The 16,625-nt window shown below is 42.6% G+C and overlaps 1 protein-coding gene across 10 annotated transcripts in view; it reads left to right on the forward strand.

Moving 5' to 3' along the window:
• Positions 1–9,199, forward strand: part of LOC119022671 (vitamin D3 receptor A) — an 80,797-nt gene extending 71,598 nt beyond the window's left edge. For all 10 annotated transcript variants that reach the window (XM_037103814.1, XM_037103820.1, XM_037103818.1 and 7 more), the window contains one exon: positions 211–9,199. In XM_037103814.1, coding sequence (XP_036959709.1) covers positions 211–464 — 254 coding nt within the window. In that variant the 3' untranslated portion in view covers positions 465–9,199. The remainder of the gene's footprint in view (positions 1–210) is intronic.
• Positions 9,200–16,625: the final 7,426 nt, after the last annotated feature.

Genomic DNA, 16,625 nt, shown 5'->3' on the forward strand with positions numbered 1-16,625 from the left:
TACAACCCACCACCGCTTTGAGATGGCATAAGGCTCCCTGATGCCTTCATACAATTTTTAAAAACTGTTGACCGTGATCAATAAACTTGTCCATAGACCACGATTACAAGCCTTCTTTCTGACTGATGTTCTCTTTTTCTTTCCGTTCCTCCCCCCCATGCCTCCTCTCTCATAACCGGCATATGCATCCCCTGTGCTCCCCGGTGGCAGATCGTCCAGGTGTCCAAGACCATGGGCGCATTGAGAAGCTCCAGGACCATCTGTCGGAGACTCTCCAGGCCTACATCCGTGTCAACCACCCAGGTGGACGCCTCCTCTACGCCAAGATGATCCAGAAGCTGGCTGACCTGCGCAGCCTGAACGAGGAGCACTCCAAGCAGTACCGCTCACTCTCCTTCCAGCCCGAGCACAGCATGCAGCTCACCCCGCTGGTGCTGGAGGTGTTTGGCAGCGAGGTGTCGTAGCAAAGGAGGAGGACATGCTCGCACCCATGTGCACACTCATTACCACCCTTACCGCCTTTTCCAGCAGAAAACCCAGCCCTGATATATCTGGACATATGGGAGAAAGATGGATAATCAGATAGGTAGACAGTAACCTTCAGCTCATTGTTATCTTGCCATCCTCCTCCTCCTCCTCCTCCTCCTCCTCCGGACCTCAAGCAGCAAGACTCTGATGCCTGGACCTCTGGATTTATGGATTTAAGTCAGCTGAATATGCTGTGGATTTTCTACAGCGCATGGATAACCAGATTCTATTTAAACCTCTGGATCTCAGTACCACATCTAGAACGGATGGACATCTCTGGTCCATCCACATCCACCAACTCCAAAAATCACCTTTCCTCATCACAACCTTTCCCCAGACATCACTGCTAGATTCCTGCCAATTTTTATTTCAGTGGAGACAGCTTGACGGATGTGACTTTCACATCCCTTCTTACCACCACCATCATAACATTGTTCCATGTTCACACCATGGCGATGACAAACAGGAATACATACACAGAGCTACATCTTATTAACCGTGCCAGCACTTGTGAAGTACAGATTAATTGCTTGCAATGTTACTACACTCGTGTTAGATAGCTATGAACTATTTGACAGCAAAGATATCCAAATATATTAAACATCAACATGGCCAGCCATGGGCAAGCTTCATGTAAAGTAAAGGAAATACTTGGTTTACTAGTTGAAAAATACTTTGCTAATACTTTGCTATGGAGTCTAGCAGGTGTGTTTCTCCTGCTTAGCCCTGTGTATCTGTGTATGTGCAACGAGAGGTCTCAGATGGTCAGCTCAAGTGAAGAACGGAAGTTAAAGTAGGAACGTTTCAATGCTGGGAAAGAAAGGGGGTATTTGGAGGAATGGATAAAGGAGGTTGGATAGATGGAGGGAGATGGTTGGAATTCCCTGTTCGCAAGACAAAAGGGAATTTCACAAAACAAGAATGTATGTATAATGCTATATAAATATAAATGATACGTATAAGCTGATAGATATATATATAAATATAAATATATATATTTAAGAGAGTGAAACATGGTTGCTTCCAGGGAAGCAAATAGTTCTGAGTGTTGTATAATGTAGAGGATTTGAAGGCGCCTCCTCAGTTGTGTGTGTGTGTGTGTGTGTGTATGTGTCATCTTTTCAAAGACTTATGTACACACACATAGGAAAGCGCTGACAAGTGTGCGAGGAGTCCTTCTATTTTTGTGATGTGTGTACAGTACATGAGAATATTGATGGACCACAAGGGGGTGTGTGCGCAGGCTCTGACTGAGGGTTTAGTGCAGGGAAGCACTTCTCTGTTGGATTTTGTCGTTTTTTGGACCTGTGAAGTTTGTAGACAGACATACGCAAACACAACGTCACATTTTCGTGGATAGTGATTATCCCAAACTATTTGTTCGGCTGGTTAGATTGCTGCTAAGACAGTTAGAGCTGGATAGTTGGACAGAAACCAACTACTGGCTGTTGCCTCAGGGAAAAGTTTGTCTGATGATATTGTATACTCGGTGTTTATGGTGTGTGTGGCGTAAGCTTACAATCATAAGACAGAGATTGTTTATGAAGCTCTAGGCATCACTGTGATTTCTAATCATACTAAGTAACAGTATAAGTAAGCTAAAAGTGAAACTTTTTCAAATACTACAAGACTTTCATTCCTAAGCTTATCTTCTCAATTCAAAACTCCTCTTTTAAGATGGTTTGCATGATTGTACCATGATTGTACGATCCATTAGAGATCATTGTTAGAGTGGACATACCCATTAAATGGTTACATTTTAAAGCAAAGTCATCTGTGTTAAAACATAGAGTGATTGACATCAGCCTTAAGTTTAGCTTGGTTTGATTTATTTCAGGGCAAAGTGAATATTCTACAGATGGTAGCAATGTACAGTAATCTAACGATATATAGCCTGTAGTGTATCTGGAGCTTTCAGATGCTCCTAACAGCAGGAAAAAAAAAAGTTTTTATATAAACTACAAAATCAAGCCTCATACCTTTTTGTCACATTTATATCATTTCAACACCAGCCACATAAGCGAGGTTTAGGATGTTACTTTTCAACGTCACTACATATCATAATAATGTTTTCTGTCGACACAGTGCATGCTCACCCCTCACGCAGGCCTGGATCACCCCCTTGTGGACAAACTTTGTAAATACCACTTGCTAAGTCTGTACATAGTTAGACATAAATGTAGGCAAAATACTAAGAGAATTCAATTGTTGATGGCAAGATGCTCTGCAGATACAGCACTATATGCAAGTAGGAGATGACTCTTATGTTGTATTCAACTAGAATGGACAGAGGAGGCAGTCCCGGTCAGGTTACTGAGTCGGCACAGGCTGCAGCGAGGAAGGCTGTCGGATTTGACTTTGATCAGCGAGGGTTTTTGAAAGCTGATATCACTGACTTAAATCTCAGGCCAAGATTGAGCTAAATTTGATTCATTTCCTTATCAATAAATTACATTCAAAGGGCCAGCCCTGTGTGGGACGATGCTCTTACTCATGCGGTCAGACTCGCAAATCTGATGTGTAATAATTGCAAAGGCTTTATGTGACTGAACATTCCCTGTGGTGGTTGTGTTGAGCATTCCAACCGGCTGAGTCTGGAACACCCTCAAACATCAGTACGAGCATCTTCAGCTCTCCGTCAGCCTTTTAAAGGCGGCCGACGAGTCAGTATCAGCAGGAAGTGTCCTCTCTGTCCATTCCAAGCTTATGGATGTACATCTTTTCTCTCTCTTTCTAAAGTCTATCAATGAGCTTCTGACAATTATACAGTATACCCATAATATTTTCATTTCGGGAAAGATCTTTCTTTTGTTTTTTTTTGCTCTTTTGTTCTTTTTCTTCAAGATTGTCAATTTTTAATGCGTGTCAGAGTTTGCTGTCTAGCTAGCGCTTGGCTTGCTCCGCTGGGACGTCGTTTTAGAGAAGCAGAGATGAGCGTGGTGGACTCCTGGAGCCTGTTTCCCTGTTTCCTGAGTGCAGATGAGCAAGCTCCCCTTCTGTTACCTTGATTTCAAGGGAGTGGATACGGAACAGCCCCTTTCAGCCAATGATGCGGCGTCACTCTCTTGTCAGGACAGGGAAGGTGCACTGGCACTCATTCTCCCTCGTTGTTTTTCCTAATGGAATACAAAAAGACTTGTCAGAGCAGCCGTGTTACACCTGGAGCTGTAACCTGAGGGGAAGGAACACAGTGGAGCCAAATCTTTTTCATCGTCAACGGAAAGGCAGTCCCCAGCTCTTTTTAAAAAATAAAACAAAACAAAACAACGAAAACAAACACAGAAAAAAACATCTAAATCTGTTTTTTTTTTCAGAAGCACGATGTCAAACACAATTAAGTAAGTGATCATGAACTAACACTGCCTCAACTGACTGACACAGGATTTAGCCAATGGAAAACAGTTGCCGCAACAGCATGGGCGTGCCTCTTCGTTCATCACTCAACCATCTAACCGCCTCTACTTCTGCAATAGCCAGTTACAGCAGGATTACTCTTCATAGCTTTAACTCAGCGGCCAGTCACGCTCTGCTTTTTGGACAAAAACTGTGGCGCACCAAGGGCTGATGGGAGTCTGAGGGTTTAGTCGAACAGCTTCTGTGGGATCGTCACACTACCGTGAAAAAGACGGTGCAGACACGGCTCCTTGTTTTTGTCCTGCTCGACCCAGAAAATACTCGTCCCAGACCTGCAGAAGACTGTGTAGAATCTGTGTAGAGATGAAAACGTATTTTTTAAATGAGAATGGCCGCAGGCAGATGTATTGATGTGCTGTACAGGCGGAGTGTGCCGTGACTGACAGGCGAGATGTCGCCTCCTAAATCCAAAGTGTGACATTTTACCTTTCTCACTACTCTTTGTGTCGCATCGCAGCTCTTGAAATTCAAGTTTTTAAAAAGATCATCTGTTGGTGAATAGTGAAAATGAGAGTTAGACATTTTACATCAACATTTACATCAACCATTTCAAAAGGAATGCAGGACGGGGTGATGGCCAGAGTCTGCTCAGCTTTACGGGTTCTCGTGTTGGTTGTCAAACTTTTAAACTTTTTTTAAAACTCCATCTTTAATGGTTACGTTTTGGGTCTTTCATGAACAACAATGGACAGATCTGGCTCAAAATGTGTACGGTAATTGTTAACACGAGCATTGTACCTAATAGCGAGAGGCTATTCGGCTCAAATGAACCCAAACAAAGCAGCAGGCTCTGCCCTCTCAAGCCCCCGTCCCCTGAACCCAGGTCAGCAGCTCCACCTCAGTAGCCTTACTTACAGAAACCTCACTCAGCTGGAAACGTTTAACAGATACCTCAATAATTTACAGGATGACTTTTCACAATAGCCTTTAAGGGAACCAAACATAAACTCACACACTCACACAGACAAAAACAACAACTACTCTCCTCAGCAACCTCTGCAGTGTTTTTACGTTTTCAGACATACAATCAACTAGTTGCCAGTTGTGTAAAGAAGAAGGTTGTCCAGTAGAGTCCTCTTGCCAGTAGACCAGTCAGTATATGAATGGATCCCAATGTTTCTAAATGTTAACCATCAACTCTCTCCGTTCTTCTGCTTTACTCACTCGATCCTCATCTCTGCCTCATTCTGTGTTTTGTTTTTGTTTTTCTTGTCCTTGTTGTCTCTACAAACAGATGACGTGCCGCTAAGCTTTGGCGCTGCGTTTAACCAAACATACTACCTCTCCCTTCCGCACATATATAGAAATATATATATTTTTGTTGCAGCATAATTATGTTTATGATACAGCATCCATTCTTATTTTAACACTAATTTAGAAGGTTTTTTTTATGTATATGTACAATATATTCGTTTTTATCTCGTTTCTCTTTTCAAATGCTGGATGATTTTCTCTTTTTTTTTTTTTTTTACCTCAAATCTCAATACAAGCCTACAATCTTAAGTTAGTAAATCAGAGGCCTCTTCAGAATCACGTCATCACTGAAGTGTGTAAATGCATGTTAAAAACTTTGCATGGAAGTAAGGTTACATTCACATAGCAGCTGAAAGGGCACAGTTTCTTTTAACTCTTTCATAAATGACAGATCTGATATTTCCTAATCAATTTCAACAAGAAGAACAGCATCAAATTTGTTATTTTTTTTATCTGGACAGCTCGGATCTGTGAGGCAAAGGCACAAGTTTATTGCACACATCAGAAAGAAAGCCAGATCGATGATATGATTGGTGTTTGGTATCATTTTGATACAGTTAAAACTGGAAGGTGCATCCTGTAACTGAAAATCAGCTATGAACCGATTTCTTTGTCTATACAGTAATCTATACAAAACCAAGTTTATTAGTCTGGTTTATAAACAGATAGTGAGTCAGACAAGTGATAAAGATGCGTAGCTTACAGCTAACTCTGCTGTACAGCTAAGAGGCAGTGTGAACTAATGAATAAATAAAAGCAGACTGTCTGCTAAGTGTGAGGCTTTAACAGTAAGATGCTTATGTTAGCTTAGCTTAGCCCAAAGAGCGAACACAGCGATAACAGCTAGCTTGGCTGAGCTTTATAGGTACTTGTCGACAGGTGTTTTTACCCTCTGACAGAGCTGGTTTCCATCGATTCAATTCTTTATGCTAAGCTAAGCAAACTGCCCCCCGTCTGTGGCTTCATACTTGACATACAGACATGGGAGTGGTAGTATTTTTTTCTTTTTCAGCTAATTCTCCACAAGAAATGAATGAACAACAAAATATTAGAAAGTAGGTTAAGTCAATAAAAGACAAAGCTAAATGACAAAGCAGTCGAAACACACACATTTAAGCAAAACAGACCGTTGGCTTGAGACTGACTTAGAGAATCCTAGAATAGAATAGTTTCCACAAACTTCAGAGACCATCTGCAAATTGAAACTGAGCTCCAAAGCCTGCTATGTGAATGTAGCATGAGACCATGGAGGCTCAGCCGTGCGCAACTTCAGAGGCAAACAGTTAACCGAGAGGATCTGGGCTCTGCCAACGGGAGGCAGCCGCTCCTCCTTCAAGATACTTTGATGCTACTAAACTAACAGGTGTTGTCGTTCAACGCCACCTGATTGCTCCAGAAGTCTTGCGTTGTTGTGTTCGTCTGATGGGAGTCTACACAGCCGCCAGTTGTTAACAATTAAAAAAGTTCAGAGATTGATGTGGTGTGGCGCAGCCCAAAACATCTGGATCGGGCCCTCGGCTTCACACATCTGTTCAGACACAGATGGAGGTCTCTGAGTTGGTTCACACTGACTCAGAAAAGGGGAGTGGTAGTTAGACTTTGATAACCGCTCTGTCATAACACCCTTCGTGTAAAAAGTAGTGGCCTGAACTTAACACCCAACACCTCGGTGTCCCCCTCCGTCTGCTTCGCTTTGGTATTTAAGGTTTTTCCTTTTGTTTGTCCGTAGCTGTAGCTGTCCTCCAAAAAAGGGTTTGTAACATTGGGATCCCATTTTAGATATCCTAGATACAAATGGCGCGTGTCGTTTTTCTTCCGTGTTTTTTTTTTTTTTTGTCTACTGAGCAGCTAGCCAAGTCTCACACACCCTGCTCAACCCCAACCTCAGCACTCTGCCTTCTTCTAACTCACACTACCAACTTTATGTTGCTGCTTTTCACTCAAACTTTCAGAAAACCAGGCCTTCAGATATGCTGTGAATGACACACCAAGCCTTTAGTGATCACTCTTGTATTATTATATCAACTAATGAATCACGTCTCAGCTCACAGCATGCAGAAGTTAACAATACATTTACTGCTACCAGCTGCTGTTAGTGGAAAAATCTGAAATGGAAACTCACAGATTGACTGATTTTATTTCATAGAACTGTTTTAAGCATGTTATCTGTTTCATGGCCTTTTTCTAAAAAAAAAAGAGAGAGAAAAAAAAAAAGAAGATTAAGTTTCACATGGATTGAGTGGCGCCCGATTCATCTAGTGACTGACAGCATAAAAAAGATAAAATAAAAAGCCATTTGAAACAGATCTTAGGAAGCTTATTTGTTGATTCAATGTTTACACTTAAATTAACTGTATCCTAAAAAATGAAATGAAAATCAACAGACTGAATATTGACGCTGTTTTTTTTTCGACAGATTTTTGAGTAGATCTCAATTTGGAGTTGCCTCGGTTACGCTCTGTGGCTCGTACTTAAATGTCGTCGCCGGCGTTTGGACCTGAGGAGAGCAGGCAGATAGACGGTCAGCTTTTTTTTTTTCCGTGACAGATGGGTGGTTGTCATTCACGATGGATTGTCATCTGTTGCTCTGATTGCATTTCTCTGCTACCTCTTTAAATATGCGCTTGCTCAGACACACACACGCACTTCTACAAACAGCGCTCACAGACCAACATACACTCATACAGACTGACGGAAAAAGACAGACACTGAACACAACACACACACACACACACACACACACACAGCGCACCCTAGCGTGCACTTCTTTCTCCCTCACCAGCAGTTTTTGCCAATGATGCACTTGTGTTTTTTGTCTCTCAATGCTCTGCAAAACGTGTGACGTCTAGAAAATGATTTGTTGTCGTCATCTTTGTTTTTTTCTTCTTTGAATAAAAAAAACAAACAAAAAAAAACAAACTCTAATCTCGATAGTAAGACCTGGGCTAGCCAGGCGGATAGGAATAAATTGAATATTAATTCATCTAGTACATAAAGGAAAAAAAAGTCTCATGTCTTTTTTAAAAAAGAACATAAATGCACATATTGCTCAGCTCAGTTGTACCTTGGTGTGCCTAGAACCCACAGCCTTATTTTGGGACAATATCAGGGGTTTTAAACCAGAATACAGGACAAATCTGTATTACTGATTTTAAGACAGTTTCATTTAGTTTCAGTGGCTGTTTTTTTTTTTTTTTTTCCTCTCCTCATATCCACACATTTGGTAGAGTCTGCCGTTTGTTGTATCACTTTTATGAGTCAACAGTAGCGTGCTGTTGGGAGGTGCATGGGGGTGTGCTGCGTCAGTGTTTTCTCTGCTGGTTTGTTCTTTTGTCTCATTCAGTCCCATTGATTCCCCCTCAGCTCCTTTTTCAGACAATGGTTCCTATAAGGCCTACCTGTTTTCCAAAAAAAAAAAAAAAAAAGACTCAAGTTGAACCGTTTCTGATGAAATCAAGTCGAATGAAACTTCTTGATTGTTTGTTGAATTCGACCTAATTAAAGAACATCCAGCAGACTGTGACCTCCCGCAGCACGAGCTCATCTCATCATCAGAACGAAAAAAAAAAAAGTTGACAAATAAAATTGTAGTTGATCTCAGCAGAATCCCAAGATAAGTACCCTCCCCTTCACACATGCACACCACCATGCAGTAAAGTCAAACTCACCAAACCTCAGTGTTTCTAGCAGAAACTTGTCTTTTCAACACGTACAGTTGCCATGGCGTCGCTGTTGATGGCACCATCAATAGCCCAATATAGAAGAAATAAGTGTTATACATACAGTACCTTAACCGACGTCTCTCTTCGTGGTCAAAATCACAGCCTGTTTTTTTTTTTGTTTTGTTTTTTTTTTCTCCTTTGTGTTGCTCTTTTCTTTTTTGCTCTTCTTGTCTTTGAAGTTGATCCATTGTACTTTGATTACATGCATTGTATGTAGTAGAATACTGATAATGTTTGGGGGAAATCACAAATAAAACAGCTGTACATAATTATGCAAAGCATCCCACGTGTTCCTGGCTCTGTTTTGTACGACGGTTCCTTGAGTTTGTGATCGTCTGTTGTGTACCTCAAACCTGGTTTGTTTTCCCGGCATCTGACATATTTGTCACTATAAAACAGAGATTAATGACGTTTCTCTTGTGACGTTTGCAGCCTTTTAAAAGGCAAAAGTGCTTTCCAAAGACAATGTCCCTGCTCCTCTCAGTAATCCACTGGACACACCATGAACGTTTCTTTGGTAGCAGTTCCAGCAAGGATTCCACCAGCAAATTTAAGGGGACTGTTCCACCAACAGTCCCCTTAAATTCATTCAAGCCCCATCTATTATCAAATAAAACATATTCAAATCTTCCAGATCCAGATTTTTATTCAGATCCACATGAGTATGTCCTCACCGGCTCCCTTAAATGCTTGATTTGTTTTCAACAAGAACAGTGCATTATCCCTGAGCAGTTAATGAAGATGTCCTAGTTTGTGATGTTAAAGAAAAATCCTCTTAGTTCAGATCTGCACCCAAACATGCTGGGATTTGTTCTGGCCAGAGACCCATCCTCCATCCAAGTTTCATAAAAATCCATTCTGTGGTGTTTGTGTAATCCTGCTGACAAACCAACCAGCAAATGGACCCAGTCGGAAAAAAAACAAAAACCTCTTAAGAGGAAGTCATAAAAATTGTTCACAGCAATTTAGAATAATTGGAACTTTTTTCCCCACACCCCCCAGGATAGACATGTTGCTCTGGAATTTTAATGTCTTTGTTTCTGTGAGCACCACAAGTGAGAAGCCGTTCATCGCCATTGTTTTTGTCAAACACTGAGAAAAGCCACAAGTTACAAAAAAAAAAAAAGCATACACAGAATGCATTAATGTGTCCCCAGTTCAGTTTATTGTCTCCAGTATCCATCACAGACCCTCAGGCTCTCTGCTTGTTCTTAAGTCACATCATTGAACATATCGCGTACAGTAACACTCTACTGCAAGATAGTGTTTGAATGTTGCGCACATACTCCTGTTCGGTCAGTGGAGGGAGCTAACATGCTATTGTAGTCATGGACATGAGCAGATAGACTTGTAGAACAGGTCACTGTGTGTGTGGGTGTGAGTGTGTGTGTTCATACAAAAGAAAGTACACAATACCCCTATTTTTTTTTTATTTTGGAAGGCTTCTTTAAAAGTCACAAAGGTTTAAGATAATTCTTTGTTCGTTGCATATTTCTGCTTCAAACAGGATGTGGCAATGACACATTTTCTAAAGACAGGATAGTCACATTTGATGAGAACAAAATTGCTCAATAATAGCCATGCAATTGATTTATGAGAATATTTTTACTTGTGAAATACTGGATACTTCAGGCTTCTAAAAATTCATCAAATTGGACAATCTAAGAGGGACAAACGTCTCATAGGACGTTCCACATTTAGCTAAAATATGAGTTAAAGCTGTGGAATTATCGACGATACGATGACACAGAAATGATGTCCCGTTTAATTTTAGGGAACATTTAGTGGCTGTCGCCGGGCACGTTTGTTGTCATCATATACAACGACCTCCCTTGAAATATGAAATTCCATCGAGGATAAAGTTTCAAAAACACACCAACTTCAAATGCTGCAGTTTTCCAGATTATAAACATTATAATAAATATTAAAGGGGCAGTGTGTAGTTTTGGAGAAGAAATTCAAACTCCAAATTTTAATACTCACAAGGTGAATGAGGCAATAATACAAACCCAGGAACATTTATTTTTTCCATAAGTGAATAGACAGGCTCTTCTCAGAGTAAGATAAGGTCCCCAGAACACTGGTTGAAGCTAGAAATGTGGCAGGGTCCGCCACAGGTAAACAAAGTTAAACAGTGAAATGAAATGAAAGTGTGTTTTCCTTGAACATCAGTTTGTTTATTAGGTCTGTTCAAGCATAAAACAAATGAGATCTTTCTGTTCTTATTAAAATGTCTTCCTTGAAAACTACATACTGCACCTTTACATCTTTAACGATCCGGCAGTTCCTTACAGATCCCGATCATTTGACTCTCAGAAACAGAAAAAGTTGACATCCCCTGTTTCTAAAGGATGTTACATTCACTTTCCTCCCGATGGCTTTGTTGGTCCCCCTCCCCCCTTGTAGCAATAAGAAAGCAGCCGAGGCACGATAAAAGGGAAGAGAAGAAGACAGCCTGTTTGACATGATGTAAACAGCACAAGATGGATGGCGCTCAGCGTGTCGTAATTCGCCAAGAATCATTTCATAGCTCTCTTTGATTGCAGACAAAGTTGACACTTCTCCTGATTTACGCGTCTTTATTTTGTGACGAACTCCCCACACCCGGCGAGCAGGATGAAACAAAAAAAAGCGTCTGGGAGTTTTGCGCAGACCCTTATGTGACCCGGGTGGTCAGCAGGAGGATGACAGAGTGCCTTGGCCTGTCGGTGATGAGAGTCATCCAAACAACATTAGAGACAATTTCCTCCATGTGACTCCTGCTGGAGACGCCTCACATGCAGATCTTGGGACTTCTTGGAAAGACAGACCAACAAGGAGGGATGGTGAGAGAGAAGAAGGAGAAGAGGGGAGGGGAGGGGAGGGGAGGGGAGGGGAGGGGAGACGTCCTTGATTGACCAATGTTTTTAGAAAGCTGATGTAATTACCGAGTGTCTTTCAGTGTGACCACTCTCATGACAAAAATGATAACAGTGTTTGGCCTCCCTCTGAGTTCAGTGAGTGTGCTCCTTTGTTTATGTTAATGACACAGCTCCCCATGCTCGGATGACTGTGTTCTCATGCTTGAAATAAACTACGGGGAGGCTGCCGTCAACACTTCCACTGTCTTCCACCCACTGCGGTTCCCATAATGACTGCTTCTCCCATATTAAGTCCTCCGACCGCCGACCAGATGCTAATGGCTCACGCCGCTCTGCGCTGATTGACTATCATCTCACTGGCTTCCACGGCTCACATAAACAGAGTTACAGTCGGGCCGGGCCGTCTGAAGTGTTACTAGTCACATTCCTGCACAAGCAGCGCACACAGTGGTGTCGGGAATCTGCTCTGACGACGACGGTGCACAGCGCTGCTGCAAATCAGGACTTGACGGAGTCTTGACTGGAGTCGTTTTTAAGAGACACGTGAGAGACATGAGACATGTTTTATTCAGCTATTATTGGAAGTTGTTTGCCTTTAGCAGGGGAGGGGCACAAAGCCAGTGCCAGTGCTGGGATTTAACATCTCTGAATTTGACCTTTTTTTTGGAATGCAAAAATCACAGAATTTCTGTTTCAGTCAGGGTTGAAAAACCTTGAAAAACTTTGAAACTAAAAAAGTCTTAGACTGGAGATTCTTTCAGATGTTGGATATATTTGTTACATTTATCTTAAACATTATTTTATGCAGGCAGCTTCTTTTCTCCTCCAGCTGGGCCCCCTACTGGCATTAAGGCCCCAGACATCAATAAGGACATATTAGCTTGGGGCTAGCATTAGCTGACATTGCTGCCAGGAGGGACAGAAACACGGCACAACATTTACAAAAAAAAAAAGAAAAAAAAAAAAAAAAATATATATATATATATATATATATATATATATATATATATATATATATGTATGTTAATATATTTATTCAATGTTAATGAACAGTAAAATGTGTAAAAGTGAAAATGGAATGCCAAAATTGATCATTTGTGTTCATTAAGACATCTGTCTGTCATCCGGAACAGTGACTGTGTTGTATGCTGCTGTGTGTAAATGATTATCCGTTAAGTGATTTCATTTAACCAGCTCATCAGTGCAGCGCCTGCTGGATCTGTCAGGGTGAAGCTCGTCACGGCAGCCCACTCGCAGTTTGCTCGACACGGCAAAATAAATAGATGAGTAAAAATTGCAGCAGCCATAAGTGACGGACTTTTGCATTTTGAAAGATCATCCTTCAGTCTCTGCTGTGGACAATACAGCACAAGAACAGTGCCCGTCTATGGAAACACCAAAATAATGTTTTATTATTCAATGTTTTATTAGGCTGTAACCAAATCCGTCAACTTGGAATTAGCTGAGTTATGAGAACAGACAGGACAGGGTTCAGGATTTAGGACGAAGGCTTGTAATTCGGGACTGTCCCTCATTTTTCAGGATGTCTGGTCGCTCTAACTCAATCACGCTGTCTCCACTTTACAACAAGCAAACACTGACCACTTATACCATAATGGAGTTACTTATAACTGACTTATAGTCTGTTTGTTGCCATATTGATTCCTGACCTTATAAATCATTATAAAATGATCTATCAGACATTTGTTTTCAATACTGATGATTAATTAGATTGTGAGTTCTTATAACTATTATTATACGGCATTATAGGCCATTAAAACACATTATAAGTCATTTTATACTGCGTTCCAATGCACCGCAGACACAGGCTTCATAGAAAGTGTTACCGAGAACTTCGTCGTTATGCTTCTGTTATATTTCCAACACATGAGGCGCCTCACAGCGGGCGGACCCGCTTTGTGCATGTCAAGAAATGCTTATTCTGATTCAATGCTCTGGAGCCTGCTAACACACGCCTTAGTGCCGCACTTTATTTAGCATCCATGCAAACAGATGGAATCTCCATGAAACCACAGTTTATGTGTCCGTCCGTCTCTCAGCGCTTTTCGGACTCCCTTGACTCGATGCACCCATGCGGCCAAGTTCTAAAAGGACATGTGTCTTTACAAGTCCCAAAATGTGAAATCTCATTCATGGGGCAGGCTCGGTAATCTCAGCTCAAACAGCTGGCCGCCCAGCCTCACTCTGTCAGGAGTAAACACTGCTTTTGTTGGTGGTGACTACTTCCAGCAGCGGATTAAGACACATTTGTATTTCTGGCCCCGGGACGCTGTGTTGTAGAGCCGTCCAAGCCCAGAAGGGAGTCACCTCCAGCTTTTCTTACTTGTCTCATTTTCACATCAACATTTCCCAGGGGAGGAGGAGGAGGAGGAGGAGGAGGAGCGTTTTAGTGAATAAGATTCTTGTCTCCGCAGCCAAGCGTCCGACATCCACAGCTGCGGCTGCAGACAAATGGAGAAGGAGTTGCGTCGTCAGTATCACATTTATATTTACACCTCCCGTTTCTCACACTCGATCAGGCTCGCGCTCACGTCATTACATGATAAATGTAACACAGCGCAACGTACGGCAGCCCCCCCCCTTTCGTCACACACACTCACACACACACACACACACACACACACACAGCTCCACAACCAGAGGCAGATCCCCTCACTTCTTTACAGTACACGTTGATAAAGATCCAGATCTCTTTGGATGTTTGTCTGTGTCAAAATCCAACCGCAAGTGTAACCAGCTGAGCAGATGTCAGTTGTTATCTGCTTCAGACGCAGCCGGGTTTTTCTATTTCCATCATTTAAACCTGGAGCAAATGTTAAACTCTCTCTGTCTCTTGCTCTCTCCGCAGCAGCAGCAGAAGTTAAAGTGTAGAAGTAGCCTTATGATTCCAAATTTCCAGAGCTTCCGTTTAAAAAAGAAAAAATAAAAGCCCCTTTGCTTCTTTGTTTGGAAGCAATGAAAAATCCTGTAAACACAAAACTGACACGTTAATTACCTTATAGAGTGGGTGGCAGCGAATGTGTCGGCAAACCATTGCGCCTACCAACTCGTCTCTTTAGACACTAAATGCCCCACAATGTTCACCAGCTAGTCGCCAACATTTCTTTGTCTGTCGCTCCCTTCAGGTCGAGTCCTCCTTCGCTGCAGTCCTGGACTCCGTCGGCCTGGAACACGGTCCACCTGTCAAGTTCAGCAGCTGGATCCGGGACGCTGGGGTGGAGTCGGGTCTCTGTGAAGATGTGGGCACAACAGAACAGTCTGGACCAGACATTAGCAGCCGTAACTCCACACTGGATCAGCAAGACTCCCATCCTGGGTCCTCGCCCTCGATCGTCTCCAACTAATCCAAAACTAGCACTAATCTGAGACCTGAAATTCTCTTCTCCAGTGCTGATAAATGTATTTCTGCCTCATGCCACGGCAGCTGCAGAGTGCACTGGTGCCAGTGTCGTGTCTGTTGTCGATAACGCCGTTGAGAATGAACCAACCAGCAAAGCAAAAAACGATAACAACACGCTGAAAGATGTTAGAATGCTCTGCGCAGCGAAGGGGAATTGAAGATTCCAGTCGTATGATACTTTTGGCTGCACTACTGTATGAAAATGAAATATTCTAGTTGTCTGGACAAAATGTGTACAGTCAACAGCTGTGTGTGTCAACAGCTGTCTGGTTGTCAGTTATCCACACTGGTGGAGTTGTGATGGGGTTTTGTTCGACACTTTTGTATTTGACACATTTAAGACGTAAGGAAGTTGCTACATGCTCAGAGCTCCACTCCTACACCGCTGTCTTCCCTCCATAGCCCGAGAGGAAGGTTAGTCTCAGCGTTAGGAATTTTGAAACTGAAAGTCAGGCGGCGAACTGTACTTTGACCCCGCTGGCTTTAGTTGGAACTGGAGACGGGAAAGTAGAGGAAGAGAAAGAAAACAAGATGGAGGGAAAGGAAGTTGAAAAGAAAGAGGACAGTCTAGGAAGAAAAAAAAAAAAAGAAAAAGAGGGGGATCGTGGAGGGGGGGGAAAAAAGGGAGAGATGGAGAGGGAGATCGAGGAGGTGTCGGGTGAAAACAGGAGGGTGGGGTAGTTTTAAAACAAGGAGGATCATGGGGTTACGGGGGGGGGCGGAGGGGGGGGGGGACGAGAGAGGTTGCGGTAACATTGCTGACGCACATGTGAAACACGGAGGGGAGGGAGGCATGGAAAGGAATCTCTGGCAGGGATCGCCAAACCTCGAGACGAGGTCAGAAAGCCACTGGCGACATGACGAACACACACGCACGCACACACACACACACACACACACACACACACACACACACACACACACTGGAGTAATAATAACAGTAAATAGTAGTTTAATAGGTGATAATCATTGATGGGGTCATGATCATGAAGCCAAGGGGAGCGGGCGAACAGAGTGGTGAAACCAAACCCCCTCCCCTCACACACACACACACACACACACACACACACACACACACACACACACATACACACACACACACCTCCGGAAGAGACATTATTTTCAATAAAAAGTAGAGTGAGGGTTTGTTTCTGTGGGACAGCCCTCTGTCAGCACTCCCCCAGTCCTGCTCCTTTCCCCCTTGTGTGTGTGTGTGTGTGTGTGTGTGTGTGTGTGTGTGTGTGTTTACGGCTACATGCATTCTGACATTAGCCAGTGTGTTGAATGGATTATGTTTTGGCTGTTTGTGTGGCTGTGTTTGACAGTCTGACCGAGCCCTTTCTATTGTGCAGCTTTCCACCATAAATGTGGCACGCACACTGTTTCATGTTGTATATGATTTCTGATTTGTCCGATACGCGGTGT

The sequence above is a fragment of the Acanthopagrus latus genome, chromosome 7, assembly GCF_904848185.1.
Source record: "Acanthopagrus latus isolate v.2019 chromosome 7, fAcaLat1.1, whole genome shotgun sequence".
Lineage (NCBI taxonomy): Eukaryota > Metazoa > Chordata > Actinopteri > Spariformes > Sparidae > Acanthopagrus > Acanthopagrus latus.